This window comes from Zea mays, chromosome 8, assembly GCF_902167145.1.
Source record: "Zea mays cultivar B73 chromosome 8, Zm-B73-REFERENCE-NAM-5.0, whole genome shotgun sequence".
Taxonomy (NCBI): Eukaryota; Viridiplantae; Streptophyta; class Magnoliopsida; order Poales; family Poaceae; genus Zea; species Zea mays.
In genome coordinates, this window is record NC_050103.1 from 112,684,303 (window position 1) to 112,708,755 (window position 24,453).

The 24,453-nt window shown below is 48.3% G+C and overlaps 1 protein-coding gene across 1 annotated transcript; it reads right to left on the minus strand.

Annotated features, from left to right (window-relative positions):
* Positions 1-21,136: 21,136 nt before the first annotated feature.
* Positions 21,137-23,011, minus strand: LOC100283410 (rho GDP-dissociation inhibitor 1). Its single transcript, NM_001156311.2, has 5 exons — positions 22,679-23,011; positions 22,527-22,593; positions 22,028-22,246; positions 21,652-21,776; positions 21,137-21,541 (listed from the first exon to the last, which is right to left on the minus strand). The coding sequence occupies exons 1-5, from the start codon at positions 22,820-22,822 to the stop codon at positions 21,458-21,460; spliced, it is 639 nt and encodes a 212-aa protein (NP_001149783.2). The 5' UTR covers positions 22,823-23,011; the 3' UTR covers positions 21,137-21,457.
* Positions 23,012-24,453: the final 1,442 nt, after the last annotated feature.

Here is a 24,453-nt window from a genome sequence, read left to right on the forward strand (position 1 = left end):
CAGAGCGAGCCGCATACACCGAGCCCCATTGACGGCACGACGGCTAAGTGAACTACACCCCGGATCCTCTAATTATTCAGCTAAGGGCATCCCATTCCACCCTCATGGTTGCACTGTTTTCCCGGGCGGTCATCCATAGAACAGGTCCTTACGGAGAGGCACTCGAGAAACCGCTCGAGCCCCCTTGATGACCACAAGTATAACATCATCATAAGAGAAGGGAAAACAGCGTATCATAGATAATCTCATCATGTTCATTGATTATAGTTGAGCAATAGCATAAAGCTAAACAGTAATAATCCAACCCAAATAGGTGAACAAGGACATGGATAACAGAAGCTAGTCAATCCTTAGGCATAAATGTGTAGAGCGGGAGGTGAATTAAATAATGAATAGGACAGAGATAGGTCAAGGGACACTTGCCTCCACCAACCGACTGCTGCTCAGGGGCTTCTCCTGCGAGTTCCTCGGGCTCTTCAACCGGATCGTTCTCTATACGAGCGCAAACATACATGCATCCACATATTTAATACCAAAGAACAGTACACCATACAATAGAATGCAATAAGTAAACAGACGTTCCACGCGGGCTCGCGAGTACGGTTAAGAGAGAAAGAGGAAAAGACAGTCGAGAGACGATCACGTTACATGATTATAAATTAACCACTCGCTTAATAGAAGGAAATTTAATGTAGACACTATGTTTAGCGTAAAGTAAAGTCATGTTTCATGTCTAATTATTATAAGCAGGTGGGGATAAATAAAAGGATGGTCGCGCGGCGAGACGCGCGACAAAGCTCTCTAAAACAAATTAAAAAGTTAACGACTCGTCGTACGACCGAGCACGCAACGAGACACTTCGCCTTAGTTACGAGGAGACGCTAAGCGTCGCGCGACGAAGCGCACGACGGCATACGTCGACTAAATTGAGTCCAAAGTGGAATGTCGCGTGAATACACACGCAGCGTTACACCTTAAACAACCTGAAACAAAAAAAATGGATCGTCGCGCGACGAAGCGCACGACGCAACGCATAGAATCTGAATTTTAGACAAATCCGTCGCGCGGCGAAGCGCGCGACGCAACACGCTAATTAACAAATAATCACCGCGAGCGCGGGCGAGCGAAGATACGGTCGGGCGAGGCCGGGACGAGGAACGGGCGGCCGAGTCGGGGCCGGGGCGGTTGAACCGGTCAGGGGGCGGTTGAACCGGCCGGGGGCGGCCGAGCCGGGGGCGGGGGTGCGCGCGGGCGAGCGGGGCTTGCCGCGCCGCGGGAGGGCGCCGAGCCACCATGGCCGGCCGAGCCGAGGGGCGGGGCGGGCGAGCGCCACGCGCAGGGGCCGGGGCAGGGGCGGGCGCCGCCGCGAGGGGAGGCCGGGCGGGGGGCCGAGCGCCGCCGCGAGGGAGGCCGGGCGGGGGCCGAGCGCCGCCGGGGAGGAAGGGGCGGGGCCGAGCGCCGCCGGGGAGGGAGGGGGAGGGGCCGAGCGGGGAGGCCGAGCGCCGCCGGGGAGGGAGGCCGGGCGGGGGACCGAGCGCCGCCGCGGGGGGCCGAGCGGGGGGGGGGGGGGGGGCGAGCGCCGCCGCGGGGAGGGGCCGAGCGGGGGGCCGAGCGCCGCCGTGGGGAGGGGCCGAGCGGGGGGCCGAGCGCCGCCGCGGGGAGGGGCGGGCAGGGGCGCCGCCGCGCCGGGCAGGGGCGGGGATGGGGTCGGGCGCGGGCAGGGGAGAGGGAGGGCGCGCGCGGGGGGGAAGAAGAGGAGGGAGAGGGAGAGAGAGAGAGAAGGGGAGGGGAGGGGAGCTCACCTCGGGGTCCAAAATCCGGTGATCGCCGTCTCCAAACCCTAGGGCACCACGGGGAGAGAGAGGTGGAAGAGGGAGAGGAGAGGTTGTTGCGCGGGAGATCCAAATGAGAGAGAGGGAGAAGAAGGGGGCGCCTGGGGGGGGGTTTGGGCGCCAGGGGCGCGCAGGCCGGGGCGGGCCGGGCCGGCTGGGCTGGACTAGGTTGGGTCGGGCCACTTTGCGGATTGAAAACCCACGACGAGCACGACCACTAAACGGAATTAAATCGCGAACCGAAATCCGGAACGGAACGAGACGAACATTCAACATCAGACAAAGAAATGTGCTTCGGCATGATGCAACACCCATGACACTTAGGTTTTGGTTTATACATGACACGGACACCTGTCGCTATACTAGTTTGAAATTGGGAAGAAGGAGCAAACGGGGAAAGAGAAAAGAGAGTAACGCCCGAATTTGGTGAGAGAAAAGAAGAAAAAAATTCTACCCCCAAATTCAGGGCGTTACAAACCTATCCCCCTTAAAAGAATCTCGCCCTCGAGATTCAGGGTTGGCTAGCAAAGAGCTCAGGGTATTTAGCCATCAGATCATCTTCACGCTCCCAGGTTGCTTCTTCCTCAGAGTGATGATTCCATTTGACTTTGCACATTCTGATGGTCTTCCTTCGGGTGACTCGGTCTGCAACCTCAAGGATTTGCACTGGCTTCTCAACGTAGGTCAAGTCCTCCTGGACCTCAAGACCTTCCACTGGCAACTGCTCTTCTGGCACACGCAAGCACTTCTTCAACTGAGACACATGAAAGACATCATGCACAGCAGACAAATTCTCGGGCAAACTGAGCTGATAGGCCACTTCTCCACGTCTTGCAAGAATCTGATACGGACCGATGTAGCGGGGTGCTAGCTTGCCTTTCACTCCGAATCTTCTGACTCCTCTGATCGGTGACACTTTCAGATAGACAAAGTCTCCGACTTCGAAACTCAGCTCTCTTCTTCTTGTGTCTGCATAGCTTCGCTGCCTCGATTGCGCTATCTTCAGATTCTCTCGGACCATCTTGATGTTCTCTTCGGCTTCAAGCAAAATGTCTGGCCCAAACACTTGCTTTTCTCCAGGCTGATCCCATTGCAACGGAGTTCTACAACTCCTTCCGTAGAGCGCCTGAAATGGTGACATCTTCAAACTAGCCTGGTAACTGTTGTTATAGGAAAACTCCGCATAAGGCAATCGCTTGTCCCATCCGGACTGATCTTGCAACGCACAGGCTCTCAACATGTCTTCAAAAATTTGGTTGGTCCTTTCGGTCTGGCCATCTGTCTGCGGATGATAAGCTGAACTGAAATTCAGATGCGTGCCCAAAGCTTCGTGCAACTGCTGCCAGAAATGAGAGGTGAACTACGTTCCTCTGTCTGACACTATCTTCTTCGGCACACCATGAAGACAAACGATCCGAGACATATACAATTCTGCCAATACTGCACTGCTATAATTGGTCTTGACAGGTATGAAGTGGGCTGACTTGGTCAAGCGGTCCACTACTACCCAAATGGAATCGTAGCCGGCTCGAGTGCGAGGCAATCCGACTATGAAATCCATACCGATTCATCCCATTTCCACTGAGGGATCTGCAACGGCTGCAACAATCCAGCAGGTCTCTGGTGCTCTGCCTTAATTCTTCGACAACTATCGCACATAGCCACGTGCTCTGCGATTTCCCTCTTCATTCCGTACCACCAGAATTTCTTCTTCAGATCCTGATACATCTTCTCACTGCCAGGGTGAATCGAATAAGCTGTCTCATGAGCTTCCTTAAGAATCAACTCCCGAATAGACTGGACATTGGGAACACACAAGCGGTCTTTGAACCATATCACGCCTTCTGCATCTTCTCGAAAATCTTTGCCTCTGCCATCTAGAATCAGTCGCCGGATCTCACTGATTTTCTCATCATTCTTCTGCGCTTCTTTGATTTCGCGCTCCAAGGTAGGTTCCAACTCAACTGTGACTCCTCGCGAATTGTTCAGAAATCCGAGACTCAACCTGTCGAACTCCTTGGCCAACTCATAAGGCATCGGACGAGCGACCATTAGATTGACTTGACTCTTTCTGCTCAAAGCATCTGCCACTACGTTTGCTTTGCCTGGATGGTAATGAATCTCCAACTCATAGTCTTTGATCAACTCTAACCATCTTCGTTGCCTCATGTTCAACTCTGACTGAGTGAATATGTACTTCAGACTCTTGTGGTCTGTGTAAACATCGCATATCTGTCCATACAGATAGTGCCTCCATGTCTTCAGTGCGTGAACCACTGCTGCCAACTCTAGGTCATGGATTGGGTAATTCTTCTCATGAACCTTCAACTGTCGGGACGAGTAGGCCACAACTCTTCCATCTTGCATCAACACGCATCCCAAACCTGTGTAACAAGCATCACAATACACCGAGAAGGGCTTGTGCACATCAGGCAAGACTAGGACAGGCGCTGTAGTCAACTTCTCTTTCAGCGCTTCAAAGGCCTCTTGGCATTTCTGGGTCCACTTGAACTCAACTTTGTTGCCTAGCAACGCTGTCATTGGTTTCGCAATCTTCGAAAACCCTTCAATGAATCGCCGATAATATCCGGCCATTCCAATGAAACCCTTGATTCCTCTAGCATCTGTTGGCGCTTTCCAGTTCAAAATGTCTGCCACTTTCTTCGGATCCACAGCCAATCCTTCTTTATTGATTATATGACCCAAGAACAGGACTTCACTAATCCAGAACTCACACTTGCTCAACTTTGCATACAACTGGTGCTCTCGCAATCTCTGCAATACCATCCTCAAATGATCTGTGTGCTCTTCTTCGCTTTGAGAATAAACCAGAATGTCATCAATGAATACCACCACAAACTTATCAAGGTAATCCATGAATACACTGTTCATCAAGTTCATGAAGAACGCTGGCGCATTGGTCAAACCAAAAGACATCACTGTGAACTCATACAAACCATACTTGGAAATGAATGTCGTCTTCGGAATGTCCGAAGGTCGGATCCTGAGCTGATGATAACCTGACCTCAGATCAATCTTGGAGAACACACTGGCTCCTCTCAACTGGTCGAACAGATCTTCTATTCTGGGCAAGGGATACTTGTTCTTGATCGTGACCTCATTCAAAGCTCGATAATCAATACACATTCTCTTGGTGCCATCTTTCTTTTCCACAAATAGGACAGGGGCGGCCCAAGGCGAGGTGCTTGGCCGAATGTAACCTTTCTCTGACAGCTCATCAATTTGCTTCTTAAGTTCAACCATCTCTGGTCCAGATATTCTGTAAGCTCTCTTGAAGATAGGGGCGGTTCCGGGAAGAAGCTCTATGGCAAATTCAACTTTCCGCTCTGGTGGCATACCCGGTAAGTCCTTTGGAAACACATCTGGGAACTCGGACACAACCTTGATCCTCTCAATCGGGTCTGCTTCACTGCTATCAACAGCTATCTAATAACAACTTCCTTTCTTTGGCTCAGGCGGGACTAACTCGGTCACCACTTCCTCTCCTAGTGGGGACACCAACTTGATGGTCCTTTTATCACAACTGATAACTGCCTGATACTTATCTAGCCAATTCATCCCTAGGATGACATCTATTCCCTGAGTACCCATTACTATAAGGTTGGCGGGAAACGCTATCCCCCTTATTTCCACACTTATATTCAAACAAATGCTATCGGCTCGAATTCTACCACCGGCTGAGTCAATTTGAATGGGGGTTGACATGGTAGTAATTGGAAGATTATGTGTTCCTACCCATGATGCAGTAATGAAAGAATGTGTTGCTCCAGTATCAAATAACACTTCTGCAATATGGGAGTCGACTGGGAACATACCTACTATCATGTCGGGGGTCTCCTGAACTGCTTCAGCCTCCAAGTGATTCAGTCTTCCATGATTATAGCGCGGCTGAGAGCGATTGCCTTCTCCAGGCTGAGGCACATTCTGCTTTGCTGGGGCATTGGGGCCTGACTGCTGCTGGGCTGCCTTCTTCGGACATTGCATCACCCAGTGGCCTTGCTCTCCACAGTGGAAACATGCTCTGTTTCCAACCTGAGCTGGTGCTGCCTGACTGTCCTGCTGGTTTGCTGGGGTAGGAAGACGAGGTGCCTGCTGATTCTGCCTCTGAAACTGACCTCCTGACTGATTGCTCTGACGGTTCTGGTACTGGTGCTGAGGATACTGCCTTTGGAACTGCTGATGCTGCTGAGGTGGACGCTGGTTCTGCCTGAACTGCTGAGGTTGATTGCCTGAGAAACGAGGACGACTGCTGCTTCCAGGCTGGGGTCCACTGATCTTGCGCTTACGATCCTCCATCTCCTTACGCTTCCTCTCTGTCATGATTGCTCTATCAATCAGGTGCTGGAATGTCGGGAAGGTGTGGTTCATCAGTTGGTACTGCAGAGGGTCAACCAAGCCTCTCAGGAAACGGTACTGTCGCTTGGCGTCGGTGTTGACATCTTCAGGAGCATAGCGAGACAATTGCAGAAACCTGTCCCGGTACTCACTGACAGACAATGGCCCTTGCTTGAGAGCCAGGAACTCCTCCTTCTTCACTGTCATCAGACCTGCTGGAACATGGTACTGACGAAAGCTACCTCTGAACTCTTCCCAGGTGATGGCGTCAGGGTGGGCATGGGTGGCGAGGTAAGACTCCCACCATGATTGGGCTGCTCCTCTCAACAGACGGGGACCATACAGGACTTTCTCCCTGTCATCGCACTGAGCGGTATGCAACTCCCGCTCCACAGTGCGCAGCCAATCTTCAGCATCCATAGGGTCAGAAGAATGAGCAAACGTTGGCGGATGACCTCTCATGAATTCAGCACGCTTGTCTCTGGGCATCTGAGGCATCTTAGGCTGAGGTGGGGCCTGCTGCTGCTGCTGCTGCTGAATGGCAGCCAAAGTCTGACCGATGGCTTGAACTGCCTGAGTCTGCATCAGAAACATCTGCTCGATGGACATCGGGGGCGGGGGCGGCAGGTGCTGCTGCTGAGGCACCTCTTCCTGTTGAGCGGCTCGCTCCTGCTGAGCACGCCTTCCTCCTCTGCGCCTGTTCTCTGACATCTGCAGAATGCAACCGCACATCAGAACTGATCCGGCAAATCTTGCAGCATAAGAAAAGAGTATAGAATTCTTCAACAGCACTGAACAGATGAGCATCTTCACTGATCTCCAACACAGACCACACAGCTTCTCAGATAAAGAGGAAAGTGGAATAAAGGTTTTCCCAACTATATAACTAACTCCATTAATATAATAGGTAAACCAAAATGCAGGGGATACCCACACTCTGGTGACAGTCATTACAAAGATCCAAACCAAACATAGTTCATTATGACAAACATAGATGCACAGGATATAGCAAACTACCCTGTCTAACTAAGACTAACTAAGACCGAGACTAACGCTAAGATTGAAGCTTCTATGTATATATTTCGTATTAATTACAAGATCCAACTCTAACGAGCTATGGTTCTAGAGTTATCTTGGTCTTGCAGTCGGGATTGCCATAAGACTGGTGTCCACGCTGAGGTGAGCGGTACGGGTGCTGAGTCCCGACGGGAGCGGGGGAACCACCGTCTAGGTGACGACGTTCCGCGCGCTCAGCCCGCAGCAGGGCGATCTCAGCACGAGCCCTACTCAGCTCGTCTAATGCATGGTCCAGCTCCGTGTTTAGCACGGCGGCTAGGTTGACTGTGCTGCTCAACCTAGGATTGCCCTCACCGACAGGTGAGACAATCACGCCTCCTGTGCTGCCAGATGGACGGCGGGGGTAATACTTCAGGTCAAGACCGTCAGCTGCCCCACCGAAAATCGAGCAGTAGTGCGAAAGCGCACGCCGTGCAGCATCTTGCATGGCTGCCTCAGCTGAGTCCCGCTCAGAGATAGAATAGTGCTCTGAGCAGGCCTCCGCACCCTGGAGACTGTTCTCCGGGCAGCGCACCAAGCAGGTAGCCTCCCAGCGGTCCGGGTAGACCCCGCGACTATGCTGGTAGACCACACAGCGATACTCGACAGACCAAGTATGCCGGTTAAATGCCCGACGTAGCAGGGTGTCGAGCGCATCGTGGAAGTGACACCCGCGAGCAGCGTCGCGAGTGATGGGTCGAGCAACCCATCCTTCCGGCTCAGGGTTAGCAGAGAAGTCGGTGTCGTGGCTCGAGCTGTCGTCGCCACCTCCGTCGTCTGGGTCTCCTCCAGCAGCTACTCCAGAAGCTGGGGCGCCCAGTGGTGGTGCAGGGGGCGCCTCCAGAGGAAGCACAGGGGAGCAGCTCCTCACAGACTCTATCTCCTGGTGGAGCGAGAAGGAAGAGCTCTGCTGCTCCTATCGTCGATGCTCCTGCTCCTCACGCAGGCGATGGTGTAGTCTCTCCAAGTGGCTGGACTGTCCGGCCACGGGACGGCGAAGCGGACGCTCAGCAAGGCGGGAGGGTAAGAAGGGGATGACTGACTTTCGTGCAGTGTGTCTAAGTCGAGCCATCTACAAAAGACATCGCAAGCAAAAGGGTGAGAACAGAATTAATACGACCAGCAAATAATGAACCACAAGTAAATGAAGGATTAGAATAAAACATGATTTTCAGCAAGGTATAATATATAGTAGAACATATGTTTGGTCGGTATGACCAACTTTTGAAGGGATATCAAAGTCAAGGCAGGGACAAAGGTCTATAGTCCTTAGAACGACCATTCTACTCTAGGTTAGCGGTCCTACAGTCAGCACGGCTTTGATACCACTTATGTCACACCCGGTTTTCGAAGGCAAACCGAATGCGAACCATGTACGTGCCAGGATCAGTTATTCACGTACACAGCAGTTACATAATATGGACATCATCACACAGTGCTCAAAATAGTATTAATAAGGGAAATAGTCGATTACATCATACGTCTGAGACGTCCATATAGTCCTTACAATAAATCAAAGTGCGGAAAAGAAACGTAGATAACCGCGGCCTTCACAGGCAGCCGACTGGGGGTTGCCGCTAACCCACACCTAGAACTCGTCGTAGTCTTGGAACTCCTGGAAGTCTCCTTCCACAGCTTCATCTTCTCCTGAGCAGTGGTTGCAATGCTGACAACCTGGGGATGGGGGGGGGGTTGGTGTGTAGAGCAAGGGTGAGTACACATCAACATACTCAGCAAGTATCCTGTTTGGCTGTAGTGGACTAGCTGTATGTGGGGATAAGTCAAGCAGTTGCTTTTAGTTGGTCAGATTATTACTTACTAGTAGAAAGCCAAGTTTTAGCATTAACCCAAGTTATTAACCCGGCGTACTCCTTTCCAAACGGAAAGAGTACCACTTACCAGCACCATAGTCATAACCAGAATCATCGATCTCATAACCACCTGTACCAAAGTATCTCTGATCAAGTACCACTAATCACTGGAGCTCCCTTGGCCGCTCATAACCGCGAGCACGGCTGATATATCAGTTTTCAAACACTCTGCAGAGGTTGTGCACTTTACCCACAAGCCGTGATTCCCATTCTGCCCGGAGAGAGCTACTCCCCATTGACCACTACCTAGGTGGCCTAGCAGGGCATCACTACGTAGCCTTTACAAAGATTCCCCGGGGCTGTAGCCACCCGTTAGGTTTCCTAAATGCACCGCACTCCTCCCCAAGGGGCGAACCCAAACTTGGCAGAGCGAGCCGCATACACCGAGCCCCATTGACGGCACGACGGCTAAGTGAACTACACCCCGGATCCTCTAATTATTCAGCTAAGGGCATCCCATGCCACCCTCATGGTTGCACTGTTTTCCCGGGCGGTCATCCATAGAACAGGTCCTTACGGAGAGGCACTCGAGAAATCGCTCGAGCCCCCTTGATGACCACAAGTATAACATCATCATAAGAGAAGGGAAAACAGCGTATCATAGATAATCTCATCATGTTCATTGATTATAGTTGAGCAATAGCATAAAGCTAAACAGTAATAATCCAACCCAAATAGGTGAACAAGGACATGGATAACAGAAGCTAGTCAATCCTTAGGCATAAATGTGTAGAGCGGGAGGTGAATTAAATAATGAATAGGACAGAGATAGGTCAAGGGACACTTGCCTCCACCAACCGACTGCTGCTCAGGGGCTTCTCCTGCGAGTTCCTCGGGCTCTTCAACCGGATCGTTCTCTATACGAGCGCAAACATACATGCATCCACATATTTAATACCAAAGAACAGTACACCATACAATAGAATGCAATAAGTAAACAGACGTTCCACGCGGGCTCGCGAGTACGGTTAAGAGAGAAAGAGGAAAAGACAGTCGAGAGACGATCACGTTACATGATTATAAATTAACCACTCGCTTAATAGAAGGAAATTTAATGTATACACTATGTTTAGCGTAAAGTAAAGTCATGTTTCATGTCTAATTATTATAAGCAGGTGGGGATAAATAAAAGGATGGTCGCGCGGCGAGACGCGCGACAAAGCTCTCTAAAACAAATTAAAAAGTTAACGACTCGTCGCACGACTGAGCACGCAACGAGACACTTCGCCTTAGTTACGAGGAGACGCTAAGCGTCGCGCGACGAAGCGCACGACGGCATACGTCGACTAAATTGAGTCCAAAGTGGAACGTCGCGTGAATACACACGCAGCGTTACACCTTAAACAACCTGAAACAAAAAAATGGATCGTCGCGCGACGAAGCGCACGACGCAACGCATAGAATCTGAATTTTAGACAAATCCGTCGTGCGGCGAAGCGCGCGACGCAACACACTAATTAACAAATAATCACCGCGAGCGCGGGCGAGCGAAGATACGGTCGGGCGAGGCCGGGACGGGGAACGGGCGGCCGAGCCGGGGCCGGGGCGGTTGAACCGGCCGGGGGCGGCCGAGCCGGGGGCGGGGGTGCGCGCGGGCGAGCGGGGCTTGCCGCGCCGCGGGAGGGCGCCGAGCCACCATGGCCGGCCGAGCCGAGGGGCGGGGCGGGCGAGCGCCACGCGCAGGGGCCGGGGCAGGGGCGGGCGCCGCCGCGAGGGGAGGCCGGGCGGGGGGGCCGAGCGCCGCCGCGAGGGAGGCCGGGCGGGGGCCGAGCGCCGCCGGGGAGGAAGGGGCGGGGCCGAGCGCCGTCGGGGAGGGAGGGGAGGGGCCGAGCGGGGAGGCCGAGCGCCGCCGGGGAGGGAGGCCGGGCGGGGGACCGAGCGCCGCCGCGGGGGGCCGAGCGGGGGGGGGGGGGCGAGCGCCGCCGCGGGGAGGGGCCGAGCGCCGCCGCGGGGAGGGGCCGAGCGGGGGAGCCGGGGGCGGGCGCCGAGCGCCGCCGCGGGGAGGGGCCGAGCGGGGGGCCGAGCGGGGGGCCGAGCGCCGCCGCGGGGAGGGGCCGAGCGGGGGGCCGGGCGGGGGACCGAGCGGCGGGGGACCGAGCGCCGCCGCGGGGAGGGGCCGAGCGGGGGAGCCGGGGGCGGGCGCCGAGCGCCGCCGCGGGGAGGGGCCGAGCGGGGGGCCGAGCGCCGCCGCGGGGAGGGGCCGAGCGGGGGGCCGAGCGGGGGGTCGAGCGCCGCCGCGGGGAGGGGCGGGCAGGGGCGCCGCCGCGCCGGGCAGGGGCGGGGATGGGGTCGGGCGCGGGCAGGGGAGAGGGAGGGCGCGCGCGGGGGGAAGAAGAGGAGGGAGAGGGAGAGAGAGAGAGAAGGGGAGGGGAGGGGAGGGGAGCTCACCTCGGGGTCCAAAATCCGGTGATCGCCGTCTCCAAACCCTAGGGCACCACGGGGAGAGAGAGGTGGAAGAGGGAGAGGAGAGGTTGTTGCGCGGGAGATCCAAATGAGAGAGAGGGAGAAGAAGGGGCGCCTGGGGGGGGTTTGGGCGCCAGGGGCGCGCAGGCCGGGGCGGGCCGGGCCGGCTGGGCTGGACTAGGTTGGGCCGGGCCACTTCGCGGATCGAAAACCCACGACGAGCACGACCACTAAACGGAATTAAATCGCGAACCGAAATCCGGAACGGAACGAGACGAACATTCAACATCAGACAAAGAAATGTGCTTCGGCATGATGCAACACCCATGACACTTAGGTTTTGGTTTATACATGACACGGACACCTGTCGCTATACTGGTTTGAAATTGGGAAGAAGGAGCAAACGGGGAAAGAGAAAAGAGAGTAACGCCCGAATTTGGTGAGAGAAAAGAAGAAAAAAATTCTACCCCCAAATTCAGGGCGTTACAGTTATTAGTACCTACCTGTAGGGAACTGGCTACAATATCGGATTTCCAATCAGTATTGAGTAATCGAGACTAAAGGTGTCAATCTTTAGTCCCAGTTGTATGGCCCAATACTAAAAGAAAAACTTTAGTACCGGTTTTTGGCTCGAACCAGTACTAAAAGATCAACATTTAGTATCAGTTCTTAGCTTCTAGTACTAAACAATCGCCATTTAGTACCAGGCCTTTGCTTGAACGAGTACTAAACATAGAATTTTAGTACCGACTCAATTTAAGAACTGGGCCAGATTTTTTTATTCTATATATTTAAAATTAATATGTGCATGTCTACAATAATTAAAATATATGTACATGTGTATATTGACAAATTAATATATATATATATAGTTTATATATTATAAGCCCTGAGCTTCCAATAGCTATAGGAAGCTCTGGCCAGACGTGCCATCCAGTTGAGCCGGACCAGGTCCGGGCGTCTATAAAAACACCCTAGACCCCTAGGGATTAGGGTTTCGAGGCCTGGCGCCGGCTGCAAACGCGTGAGGTGCGAGCGGTGGCGAGCGGCGGTCGGACGTCGACTTCCTATGGTGTGAGACGCGAGCGGTGGTCCCAGGCGACGTCAACGAGCGGTGGCCTCGGGCGATGTCGTCTAGTGGCGGCCCGAGACGCGAGCACCGCAGCGGCCGTGACTTCCCTAGGCGCGAGCGACATTGGTTGCGTCTGCCCGAGGCACGATTTGTGGCGGTGGCGACGACCTTACAAAGCATGAGCGGTGATGGCTACGGTGACCATCCGTGGTGGCATCCAAAGACAACGAATCTCCTCCGACGTGGCGCATCGGAGAGCGTCCTCCTCCGATGACCACCTTCAACCCGATGGCCTCTGAGGCGTCATTTGATTGTGCCTGCTACTTAGACAATGAACCTCCTCCGATGAGCGGTGATTGGCCTTTGAGACAATGAATCTCCTCCAATGACCTCTAACCCGATGGCCTTTGGTGGCATCGAATACGAACTATCCAATCCATGTTTATGACATCGATGATTATGTTTTATGCTTGCCACTTACACTATTTATGCATTTTAGTGATGATTTTTACGATGATTAATACGATTTTTACGTCTATCATAAAACATTCCCTAACTCCCATGGGAGCTATTAGTTGAACCAATATTAGGTTTTTATCAATTATGTTACACGTTGTATGTATTTATGCGACTTTATATAAGAATTTATGCTCTGCGTGAATCATGACATCCTATTTTTTATGCATGCATGCAGTGAAAACGAAAATATCATCCAAAATTTGCGCGCATGCAATGGAAACTCCTATAATCTACCATAATTTTTGGATTTGCATAAAAATAGAAACTGCATGCATTCGACTCCCATAATTTTTGGATCTACCATAAAAATATGATCGTGAATACAACACGCCACAGTTATCAACCTCTCTCACATGGCTCGGTATTTACGCACACAACTGAGGGGTTTTATGCTTAAAACTTAGGTTTTTACGCTCGAATCTGGAGATGCGTCTACCGGTGTACCACGTGGTAGTTTTTATGCAGTGTTCCGTGTTGTATAAATACCAAGACCGTGTAGCATAATTAGTATATGTATATATCATAAACTGGTTGTAACGAGCCTAGCTGCATGGCTGTTAGAGCGATCCTATATTTATAGAGGAAATGCAACATCTAAAGATTTTATTGTTTCCATGCATGCCAATCAATTTCCCTTCATCACACATTCCGTTCATCCTAAATTTATACGCATGTAGTAGGAAACTAATTTTTACACAGTGTGCCGAATTGCATAAATACATACACCGTGTAGCATAATTAGTATCAGCAAATATCATAAACTGGTTCTAACGAGCCTAGTTGCATAGTTGTTGGAGCGATCCTATATTTATGGAGTCGTCGAATTTTTGTGTGCATGCAATGGAAACAAAAATGTTATCCAATTGCGTACATGCACTGAAAACTCCCACGATCTGCGGATTTACTATAAAAATAGAATTATGGTTGGGCGGGTTTTTTTATACTATCTCCGCGAACTATTTACGCTTTTTATGGAACATTTACGTTATTTGCGCAAAAAATAGAACCACAATTTATGACTTGCGTTCCACGCACGAGGTTGGTTGTTGGACCAGGAGTTTGACTAACGCACGTGAGGAAGGTTGACCTGGTGCATGGGCGGGGGGCGCACCTGATAGCCTGGCGTGGGGTGTAGGTGGGCGCGCTGGTACGATCCAGCTAGGTCGGGGGTGGTCGGTCAGGGCTTCCTGACGATGTGTGTGCGCGCGCATTAATATATACACAAATGAATATTAATAATATATATGCATACAACATAAAACTAATGAAAAGTTCATAGCATCTAATATCCACACAACATCATCTAAGTGTTAGGGCTCATAAATGACATCTAAGATATATTCTTTTTGCTTTAGAATCTTCTAACGTAATGAATATATGACGATGTTCCCAATCTGCCTTCAATTATTTGGGACCACAATAATGTAACTTGCCTTTGAAACCACACCTTTTGGGTTTTTTTAGTACAATTCACTATACTCATTGGACCTTAAAAATAGCTTATGTACTTTTTGTCTTCTTTCAACACTCTAGAAAATCGTTGACCAATGCTTGAATCTGAATGGGAACTACTAGATGGGCGGGACATCTTTAGCCTCTGAGTTGGATGGAATATGTGTTTTAGTGTAATACTCAAAAGTGCAATAATGAGAATAGAGATAATCTCAGTAATTTGTATCCTCTACTTATCATCACATGTGATCAACCCTAGTTATAAGTGGATAATTAACACAAAGAACACAAAGATAACCTGTGCATCATGCTGGAGTTTATTTGATTGTGCATTTGTGGATGATAAAAATAAAAGCATCAATAGCAATGTAATAATGTGCCCATGACATCCAAACCCTAAATTGAAAACAAAACCATGAAAATGGAGAAGGAAAGGAATAAATATTGTACAATGCAAAATAAATATATAAATAAATAAATTCCTCTCATTTTTGGGTATGATAAATTGCACTTATAATTTGTGGATAAATTTTACACAAGGGTGGAATTTAAATTTGAAATGGAAGTATGAATTTGGAAAGGAAGAAAAGAGATTAGGAAATAAAAAGGAAAAGGATTAAAACCTGCCTGGGCCTCGGATTTCCCCTTTTCGGCCCACTATTCATTCACACCCGCGCGGCCCACTACCTTGCGTGCGCTTCAGCTGTGAACGGTGCCGACATGCGGGCCCTCCCTGTCAGTCACCTTCACACGCGCTCCTGATTTCCCTCTCGCCGCCCGGTGGGGCCCGGTGGTCAGGGTTATCCTCTCCGTTGCACGCGCGCTCGAATCCGTGGAACCCGGAGCTCCCTGCGTCGATCGTGGGGGACGTTGCGGGCACCTGGGACCGATTCTCCGTGGCTATAAGACGTAGAACTGGGACCGGTTTCCTCTATGCCCCGTAGCCCAGCCTCATTGCCGTGGAACCGTGGGGGGGGGGGTCGAGTCACGACAGTCGCGCCGCCAGTGAAAACCGTCTGCGCCGGTGTTCCGTCCTCGGCGCGTGGTCGTGTGGGTTTCGCCAGCGCTCGTGAAGTCCGTCCGTGCCCCCGAATCAAGCCGTGGGTCCCGAATCGAAGTGAATTCCTCACCGGAGTGCGAATCAGGGGCGGAGCTTCCCCTTCCCGTGGACAGCTCGCCGGCGCCGGTAATCCCTGGTACAGATTCCTTACCCGTGTTCACTTCCGTTAGAGCAACAAGTAGGGCCATTGAATCGGGGTAGGGCTCAACCATGCCGGGGATTAGCTCCGCCGGTGATAACTTGTCGTCGTCCCCTGCTTTGGGGATGATTGGGCGTGGGGAGGAAGAAGACAGCCGGTGATCCATGACGTGGGAGATGGACGGTGGGGATTGGTCGGTGCTGGGCCGTTGGATCCTGGTTGGGCGCTTGAGATTAGTGCTGGCGCGGTGATGAATTTCTTTAAATCGGAACCGTTGGTTTGGGAACAGACGGGTAGATTTGGCTCTGCGTTCCAACCCACGGATTGGCTATGGGCCGTAGGATCCCGATCCAAGGGCTCGCGTTGCAGACTGATCACTTAAGTGCACGTACCTAATCTGGACCGTTCGGGTCTGATCCGATGGCCCATCATGGCCGATACCCCTTCGCCGTGGGAGTTTTGCGTAAGAGCCCTCGTAGCATCTGGGATTCAACCCGCGGTCCAGCGCGGATGGCTCTGTGTCTTAGAGATTTTTGCCCCGAGACCCCTGTGTTACCTGTAAATAGTGCTCCCAGTCCAAGGATTTATAAAACCCAGTAAAAGTAATTAGGAAATGGTTTTTAATATGAAAATAAATGCTAGAACTTGTTTAATTTATAGAAAATGCATACTTAGTCCAAACTTGTCCCTTCCAATTCCTAAAATTTGGTAATATTATTATCTATCACCTGGAATCTCTGTTTAGTCATGAAAACAGTGATAAAATTGATTTCCTAATTAATCCTATGCGAGGCACATAGAACCTTCGGAAATTCATAACTCCTTCATTTTAATTCCGATTTGATCCGTTCAAGTTGTGTTAGTCTCATAGCAACGCGTAGATCATTATTATTCAGTTTGTACTTATGCTTGGTGTGATGTTAATTTTATCTATACCATATTTGTTTGTATTGCTACGACTAGCGCGAGGACACGTGTCATCTGAAAGGCAAGTTGGTACCTGGAATCTCAAGTGCCAGGCAAGTTGTGCCCTTGATCACTTCTTTTACCCATTCATGTTCTTATTAATCATAATGATCTGCATAGGTTAATTTTGATGGGACCCAATAGGTTACCCTAGTTTGTCTATCTTCATACCTTGTTTACCACTGAACTTTTTGGGTAGTACTTGCTAGTGCTTTATGTGGTTTTGGGTATGAAGATACATTATTCATGATCACACTTTTATTATCTGTTTATTATTACTGTTCATGATAAGATCATTATGTTAATGGGAACATGGAGAACCACCCGGGAAAATAGTGCTACCACAAGGGTTTAATGGGACGCCCTTGGCTGATTAACTAGGAAAGCTAGTGGACGGCTACCTTACCCGAAAGGGGCAAGGGCAGTAGGGGAGTGGTCAGTGTAGGGAGGTCCTTGGGTTGATTTTGCTGCGATGGCGGTCAGGCAAGAACCCTGCACTGGAGCTTCCTATAAACTGTAGCGGGTAGTCTGAAGCTAGTGGAACTTTGTAAAGGCCTCGTAGTGGTACCCTGCCTCGCTTCCTTGGTAGAGGTGTATGGAGTCTGATCAACTCCGTGGCAAATGGGTAACACGACTTGTGGGTAAAGATGTGCAACCTCTGCAGAGTGTAAAACTGGTATACTAGCCGTGCTCACGGTCATGAGCGGCTCGGACACTCACATGATTAACTTATGGAACTTAAATTCAATTTGTCATATGCATTGCATCGCAGGTGATGTCGTTACTTCTGTTCTACTATTTAATTGGGTTGGTATTTACTTATACTTAGTAATTGCTAATAAAATTTTGACCAACTTTAAAAGCAATGCTCAGCTCTAACCATCCTCTTTTGGTAAGCCTTACACTTCACATGAACTCCCACCTTTGGCGAGTTCATTCACATTATTCCCCACAACTTGTTGAGCGATGAACGTATGTGAGCTCACTCTTGCTGTCTCACACCCCCCCACAGGTCAAGAACAGGTACCGCAAGATGAGGCGCGTGGAGGATGCTGTGGCGAGTTCGTGAGAGGTCTAGGTCGTCGTCTCCCAGACAACTTTGGGTTGCTGGACCGTTGTCTCCTTATGATGTAAATATTTATTTATTTTGTATAAAACTCCTGTTATGTAGTAAAGATGTGACAATCGATCCTGTGCCATGATTCATCATATGTGTGAGACTTGGTCCCAGCACACCTGGTGATTATGTTCGCGCCCGGGTTTTGGACCCTAAAATCCGGGTGTGACATTTAGGATAAGACAATGAGATCACTAGGAGTAGAGAGGACAATGTCAGGCATAACATAATCAAACACATAAAGCTATGAATTCAAACCCTCCACACTTAGTTCTGTTCCTTCCTTCATAACAAAAAAGATCAATTGGGAAGGGTCCTAAGGTAAAAATAAGTTTCAGATTATGACATGGATTGCATTGTTGCCTTATGGTATTTGACTTTCTTTTCTACTACAATAACATATTCTCTTAATTCATCTATAGTCATAGCCTTCACAAAGTCAATAATTTGTACCCATTGTAGTACATTATCATTGGTGATTCTCCACTCATTGCCTCCTCAAAAAAAACTTGTTATTATAGAGACGACTAGGAATGAGTCTTCTTTCAAGGTCCATCAATTCACTGTAAATATGAAAAGAAACTTCCATTATCTAGAAGTTTTTTGAAAATATGTATACAATTCACTGTAAATGTGTATATAATATCTTATAGGTGAGTTTCCATATGATTTCAAATGCAGATTTGACCGAACGAATCAAGTCAACTAAAATAACAACATTGAAAAAAATCAAGTCAAGTGCATGTACCTCGAGGGGTTACCTGGTCCTAATACGTGGAGATGTCGATGGTGGCGAGCGCTATGGTCTCTGAGGCATTGCAGGGGATTTACCTGTGGTATGATATAAGACTAAGGGCATATTTGGTTCACTGACTAACTTGTCACACTTTGCCTAACTTTTCTGCCTAAGGTTAGTTATTCAATTCGAACGACTAACCTTAAGCAAAGTGTGGCATAGTTAGCCACAAACCAAACAAGCCCTAAACCTAATGTTGTTCTCTGAGGCGTGATTAAGTGTCACTAACTAGGGCGATTCAACTTGTATGTATGCTATTCAAAGGGAGCAATTAATATGCTAGGTTCCAATGTTAAACATAGAAGAAAAGGTATATTTATAATAATAGTTGCTTCTCATAAATACTCGTGTGCTTAGTCTAAAATGAGATCATTTTACTAATACTCACTCCGTCCCAAAATATATCATTCCAAGATTCTTGGAGAGTCAAAGTTTTTAAAGTTTCACCAAAAGTATATATAGCAAGAATCATAAATATTTATGACACGAAATGGATATAGTATGAAAATATATTTAATAGAGAATCTAATGGCATACATTTGATATCGTAAATGTTATTACTTCATTGTATAAATTTGGTCAAACTTGAAAAAACTTTGACTCTCCAAAAAACTTAGAATGACTTATATTTTGGGACAGAGGGAGTAGGTTACAGTGACAATGATCTAGGGTCCAAAATTAGAGCATTTCAATTTGCAATCAAAGTAGGCATTATGCCCGTAGGATACTTATATCAAAACAATACATGTCAGTGCCACTACACACTGGTGACTGAATTTTGCCTTCTACACCCATATCTTGCTATTGTTTATATATATATACACACACACTAATCTATTACAACCTAATGTGGGCACTTGGTGCTACACGGCTTCACCTTCCACGCTGACACTCTGGTACCGCCACCCGATCCCGCCCACGCAGCTAACACCAGACCACACGTACATTAATATTTAGAAATAAACAATAATTATATCAAAAATAGTGCAAAGCGAGCACTCGAACCCACGTCACCTGCTCTAAAAATTTAGGGCTAAACAACAGACCACATTTACCTTAGTGTTTAGAAAGAAACAATAATTATATTTGAATAAATATTTCAATACATATTTATATGATATATAAAAACCGTAGCAAAACACGGGTAAGTGGATAGTTACATCATATTCTTAGAGCAAGCAAGCACGCGCGCAAAGCAAGCGAGCGAGCCTCTAAATGACAACTATGTCAACGGAGTGGACAACAACAACGGAGAGGAAAGGTCGGCACAAGGATGAATGAAGATGATGACAATGCTCGTGTAGGGGCGACCGACAGTGGCGCAGGGACGGGCGGGCGGACGGTGGTGCGAAGAGCAAAGGTTCTAAAATTTTTGCATGTTTGTCGGTGTCTATTCGAAAATCTCTGGTTAGAGTGGGAAGGGGTTTACAAAGTAGGGACATTAATACCAGTTAGTGTTATCAACCGATATTAATGTAAAGTATTTAGTACCAGTTGAAGACATCAATCGATACAAATTCAATTAGTATCTATTGGTGTCTTCAATAGATACTAAACACTTAACGTTAGTACCGGTTAAAAACACTTACAAAAGTGATCTATGATGGTGCGAGAGTTAAAACCGTTAGTGAATTTTACTGATGGACGGAAGCCCCGTTCTCTAGTAGTACAATGATGTGTATGTGATCACATTTATTTATGGTTCTCTTAGATTGTCAAAAGATTATTATGTCGGTACCACCGTAGGACATCCCATAGACTACTAGATTTAGTTTATTCCAAAGTATGTTTATCGACATGATGGTGAAAAGCGCATTTGAACCAAGTTAGGTTAGGAGGTTCTATGACAAACCGAACAAGCAAGCAGGGACTCTCTGAAAACGTGGAATCAGTGTTGTCTCTGGTAGATATGGTGCATGAATTTTTACATACAACTGTAGTCCTTAAATAAAAGTTTGCATGAAGAATAGTTTTGCTCCTTATAAAAAAACGGTAGGTCAAAAAATCAGATATTACCATGATCTGACGACTGTGTCAATTAAACGCATTCATACAGTAAGAAATATAGATGACCAATAAGCACGAGGCCCGTGAGCCCGGTACGAAGCCCGTTGTTTGGGCTCGATCCGAGCCCGGCACGGCCCGGTTCTATGCGGGCCCGGGCTAGCCCGGCACGAATAAGCGGGCCGGGCTCGGACAGGAAACTAGGTACGGTGGGCTAGCCCGGCACGGCCCGTTTACCTCTAAGCCCGCTTTTTTGCACTAAAACGTGTTTACCGACTCGCTATACGACCCGTTTTTTTCGTGCTAAACGGGATGAGCCGGCCCGTTTAGGCACGTTGCGGGTCGGGCTCGGACAGAAAATCGAGCCCGTGGGCTTAGACGACCCGACCCAGTTTTCTAACCGTGCCTAGTGGGCCAGGCCCAAAACAGGTCGGGCTCGAGCCGGGCCGGGCGGCCCGTTTGGTCATCTCTAGTAAGAAGTGATAAGTTCTTGAATATAAATGATAGCAAAAGTGACCACATACAGGACCGACAAATGTTCAATAAGAAGCTCATAAGTATATAAATATATCTTTGAATCTCCATACACGACTGATTCTATAATGTGAATTAACAATAATAATACGCAAATAGCGTAGAATAATGGACTCGAAACAAATTATACGTACGGTGGTTAAACATGACGATATGCATGTGAAGCAATCATCCTCTAGCTAGAATTGAAGCAGTAGAATATAATAGATCTTCTGCTCGTCTTAACTAAGAGTTCTAACATGTATGCATTTAACGAATCCAACACCGCCGCTCCATATCATTAGGTTGCTGGCCCTGGCCACTCTTTTCTAATCTCAAAGTAGTAACTCGTCTCCAAATAACACTTGCCATCATCATCAAAAAACTATATACAAGACAAAAAAAAACATAGCATTATTGATTGGTGAAGCAAAACGACAATATATGACGAAGGATTAATGAGAAACAAAAAGGTCGGTAAAACTATCGAGTCACCTTTAGCTTAGCAGAATAGGAACCTCTTGCGAAGATGCCAGCAGGTGTGGTCTCTTCTTCACCCTCGTAAACGTACGGCTCTTGCTGGGGACTGAATGTCCCTAGCATCATTTTCTGGTTCTCCACTGCGAAAAATATCAGCGACATCAAAAGGAAGTGTCTTCATGTACTAATGAAAGGTCATGAAAGATCAAATCCTACTGCAGTTTTAATTAGTCTACCATGAACTAGAGCAATAGTAAGTTGTCTATTCAAACACAAACAAAAATTGAAGATTCAATAATGAAAGATTGAATGGGCGCCAGGACAAGAAGATCCAATCAAGTTGCATTCTGTATAAATTAGTAATGATGCATATATATTCATATTTGCACACCTTTGACTCCAGTCTTCCAGACCGTGTTGGTGTACTTGAGGCCTGAAACGATGTTGTTGGAGACGGTGAAGGAGAAACGGAAGCTATAGAGGCTGCCATCCTTGAGCGTAAACGCATAGCCCTTGTCGTCGGCCTCGAACGGGATCGGTAGCACTAGATCTGGCCGCCCCGGTGACAGGATGGTCAGGTTGAGCACCTTCACCTCCGGCTCCGCAGTCTCTGCAACGAGACTAGTTGTATCAGAAATCCACCAAGTCTGTATGTATGAACAAGGTTTTAAATAACCGGCTATAGCGGTCGATATATCCTGATATATACTTTTTAGCAGCGAAAAGTTACGCCGTTTAGCCCGATATATCCAGCTATATCGCGATATATCCCGATATTTGCACTTTTTTGAAGTTTGGGGATAAACTCGTTTTTCCGCTATTTAGAACACTTATGAATATATATATACGAGGAAAAGAAGCGAAGAAGATGGAGGCGGCTGAAATCACACCTCCGAGCTGCTCGGTGTCGACTTGCCCGAGGAGTTGCTCCTTCCACCTCCTCAGGCTCTCATCATCCTACACAAAAAAAAACATCACTTTTTTGTTTTACTGAATGGTCTAAAAGGAGAGGAAGATGTTTACAGCGATGTAATGCAGATACCTTGTCAAGCTCGAGCTGTTCCTTGAGGGGGACTTGGGGTCCAAGAACGACGACACGCTTGTGGCCATCTTCGTCCTCCTCTTCTTCGTCGACGTCAGTCCCAGCATCAGCATGCTTCTCGTGCTCGTTCTCCTGATCGTCCATGAGGTATCTGTTGATTGCGAGGGACTAGGGAAAGCAGGAAACTAACACCAACAATATATGGAGAAGGAATTGAAACACTCTGGTGCTCGATTTTTGGGAGAGGGCGGCCCGTGAAGCTGCGGTGCGGTTGCGACCAGCAGCAGCATAGATCGATCAATATAATGGTGGTGCGTAGGGTTTGGAAAGTGTGGAGGAGGCCGGGAGGGAAGAGAAAGCTTTGTAGCGTACAGGAGTGCATCCCACCACACGGCCATGCATGGGAGGCCCGACAAGTGTGTGCTCTGCCGTGCCTCGCGCGTAACCGCCTCCGCCGGGGAATCTAGAAGCCGGCCATTGCGTCCGATCACATGTTGTGTAGTAGTGATTTCTTGTGGTTGGCGCGCCTTTTCCGTTGCCTTCTCTCCTCTTTATATTCATGATTGTTTCCCCTATGTAATATTGTTATGTGTTTTCATGCAGCATTACTATCTCAGATCAAGTACGTGCATGCCGCATTCACTATTTCCTTCATGAACACTAAAGGATGAGTGGTCGAGAAAGATGTATATATGCACAAGCATGCAGTCTAATTTGTATGGAGCATAAAAATGTCCATTCCATTCTATATCAAAGCTCTATCTACTTGCAATAAAAAAGCTATATCTACTTTATTAAAGTCATGTTTAAACGTATCTGAGATATACTGCCGGAATTCAGCTCTTTGTCGAGTGTCCGAAAGAAAACGTTCGGTAAATCATTTGTCACTCGGCAAAGAGCCAAATTTCGGTAGTGCAACCTTATTAAAATTAGCTAATAGTTAGCTAGCTAATCCACACACAATTTTCTAGTAAGCTAACTATTGGATCTAGTTCATTCAAACATGTCCTAATTCACAAATTAGGTAATAGGTGTTCGACTAACCATCTTAAAAGGATTAACTCTGATCCTACGTAAATCATAATAATGTCGCCTATGTAAATATATTTTCACATAGGGTTTCTTAACCCTGCCACACATAAGGAAATTGATTTCCAGAGTCAACTAGCATAAACCGGTTAATCTACTACTGAACTTTATCTGATCCTAAATAGCTACAACAACATACTCAAACATACGTCATAAGTAATTATATTATAATGCATGAGAAAATGATATTAACTTGATTATAGCATCGTCACCAACCCAAGTGTAAAAAAGCCATAGCAAACATATATGTACATCAAATTTTCAGCTCATAATAAGTTTTAGGAATCCTCTAACAATTATCCCTATTTAGTTCGAGCCTAGAAAAAAGAACAAGGTCTATATACTCTCTGAAAGGGAAATGTGCCCTTGGGCCATTTCTAAGTATTTTGGTGATTGAGTGCCAACACAAGTGCTTTTGTGTTGATCTATGCAATATGGTGGACAAAGTGCAAATCATGTCAAAAGGTATGTTTCTAGACTTAGTACATTATTTTATGGACTAATGTGTTGTGTCTAAGTGCTGGAAACAGGAAAAATCGAATTGGAAATGAGATGGCTTTGTTCAGCCAAGTCTGCTCAGTCTGGGAGCACCGGACTGTCCGGTGGTGCACCGGACAGTGTCCGGTGCGCCAGGCTGGCTCGAGCGAACTGGCCGCTCTCGGGAATTAACCGGCGACGTACGGCTA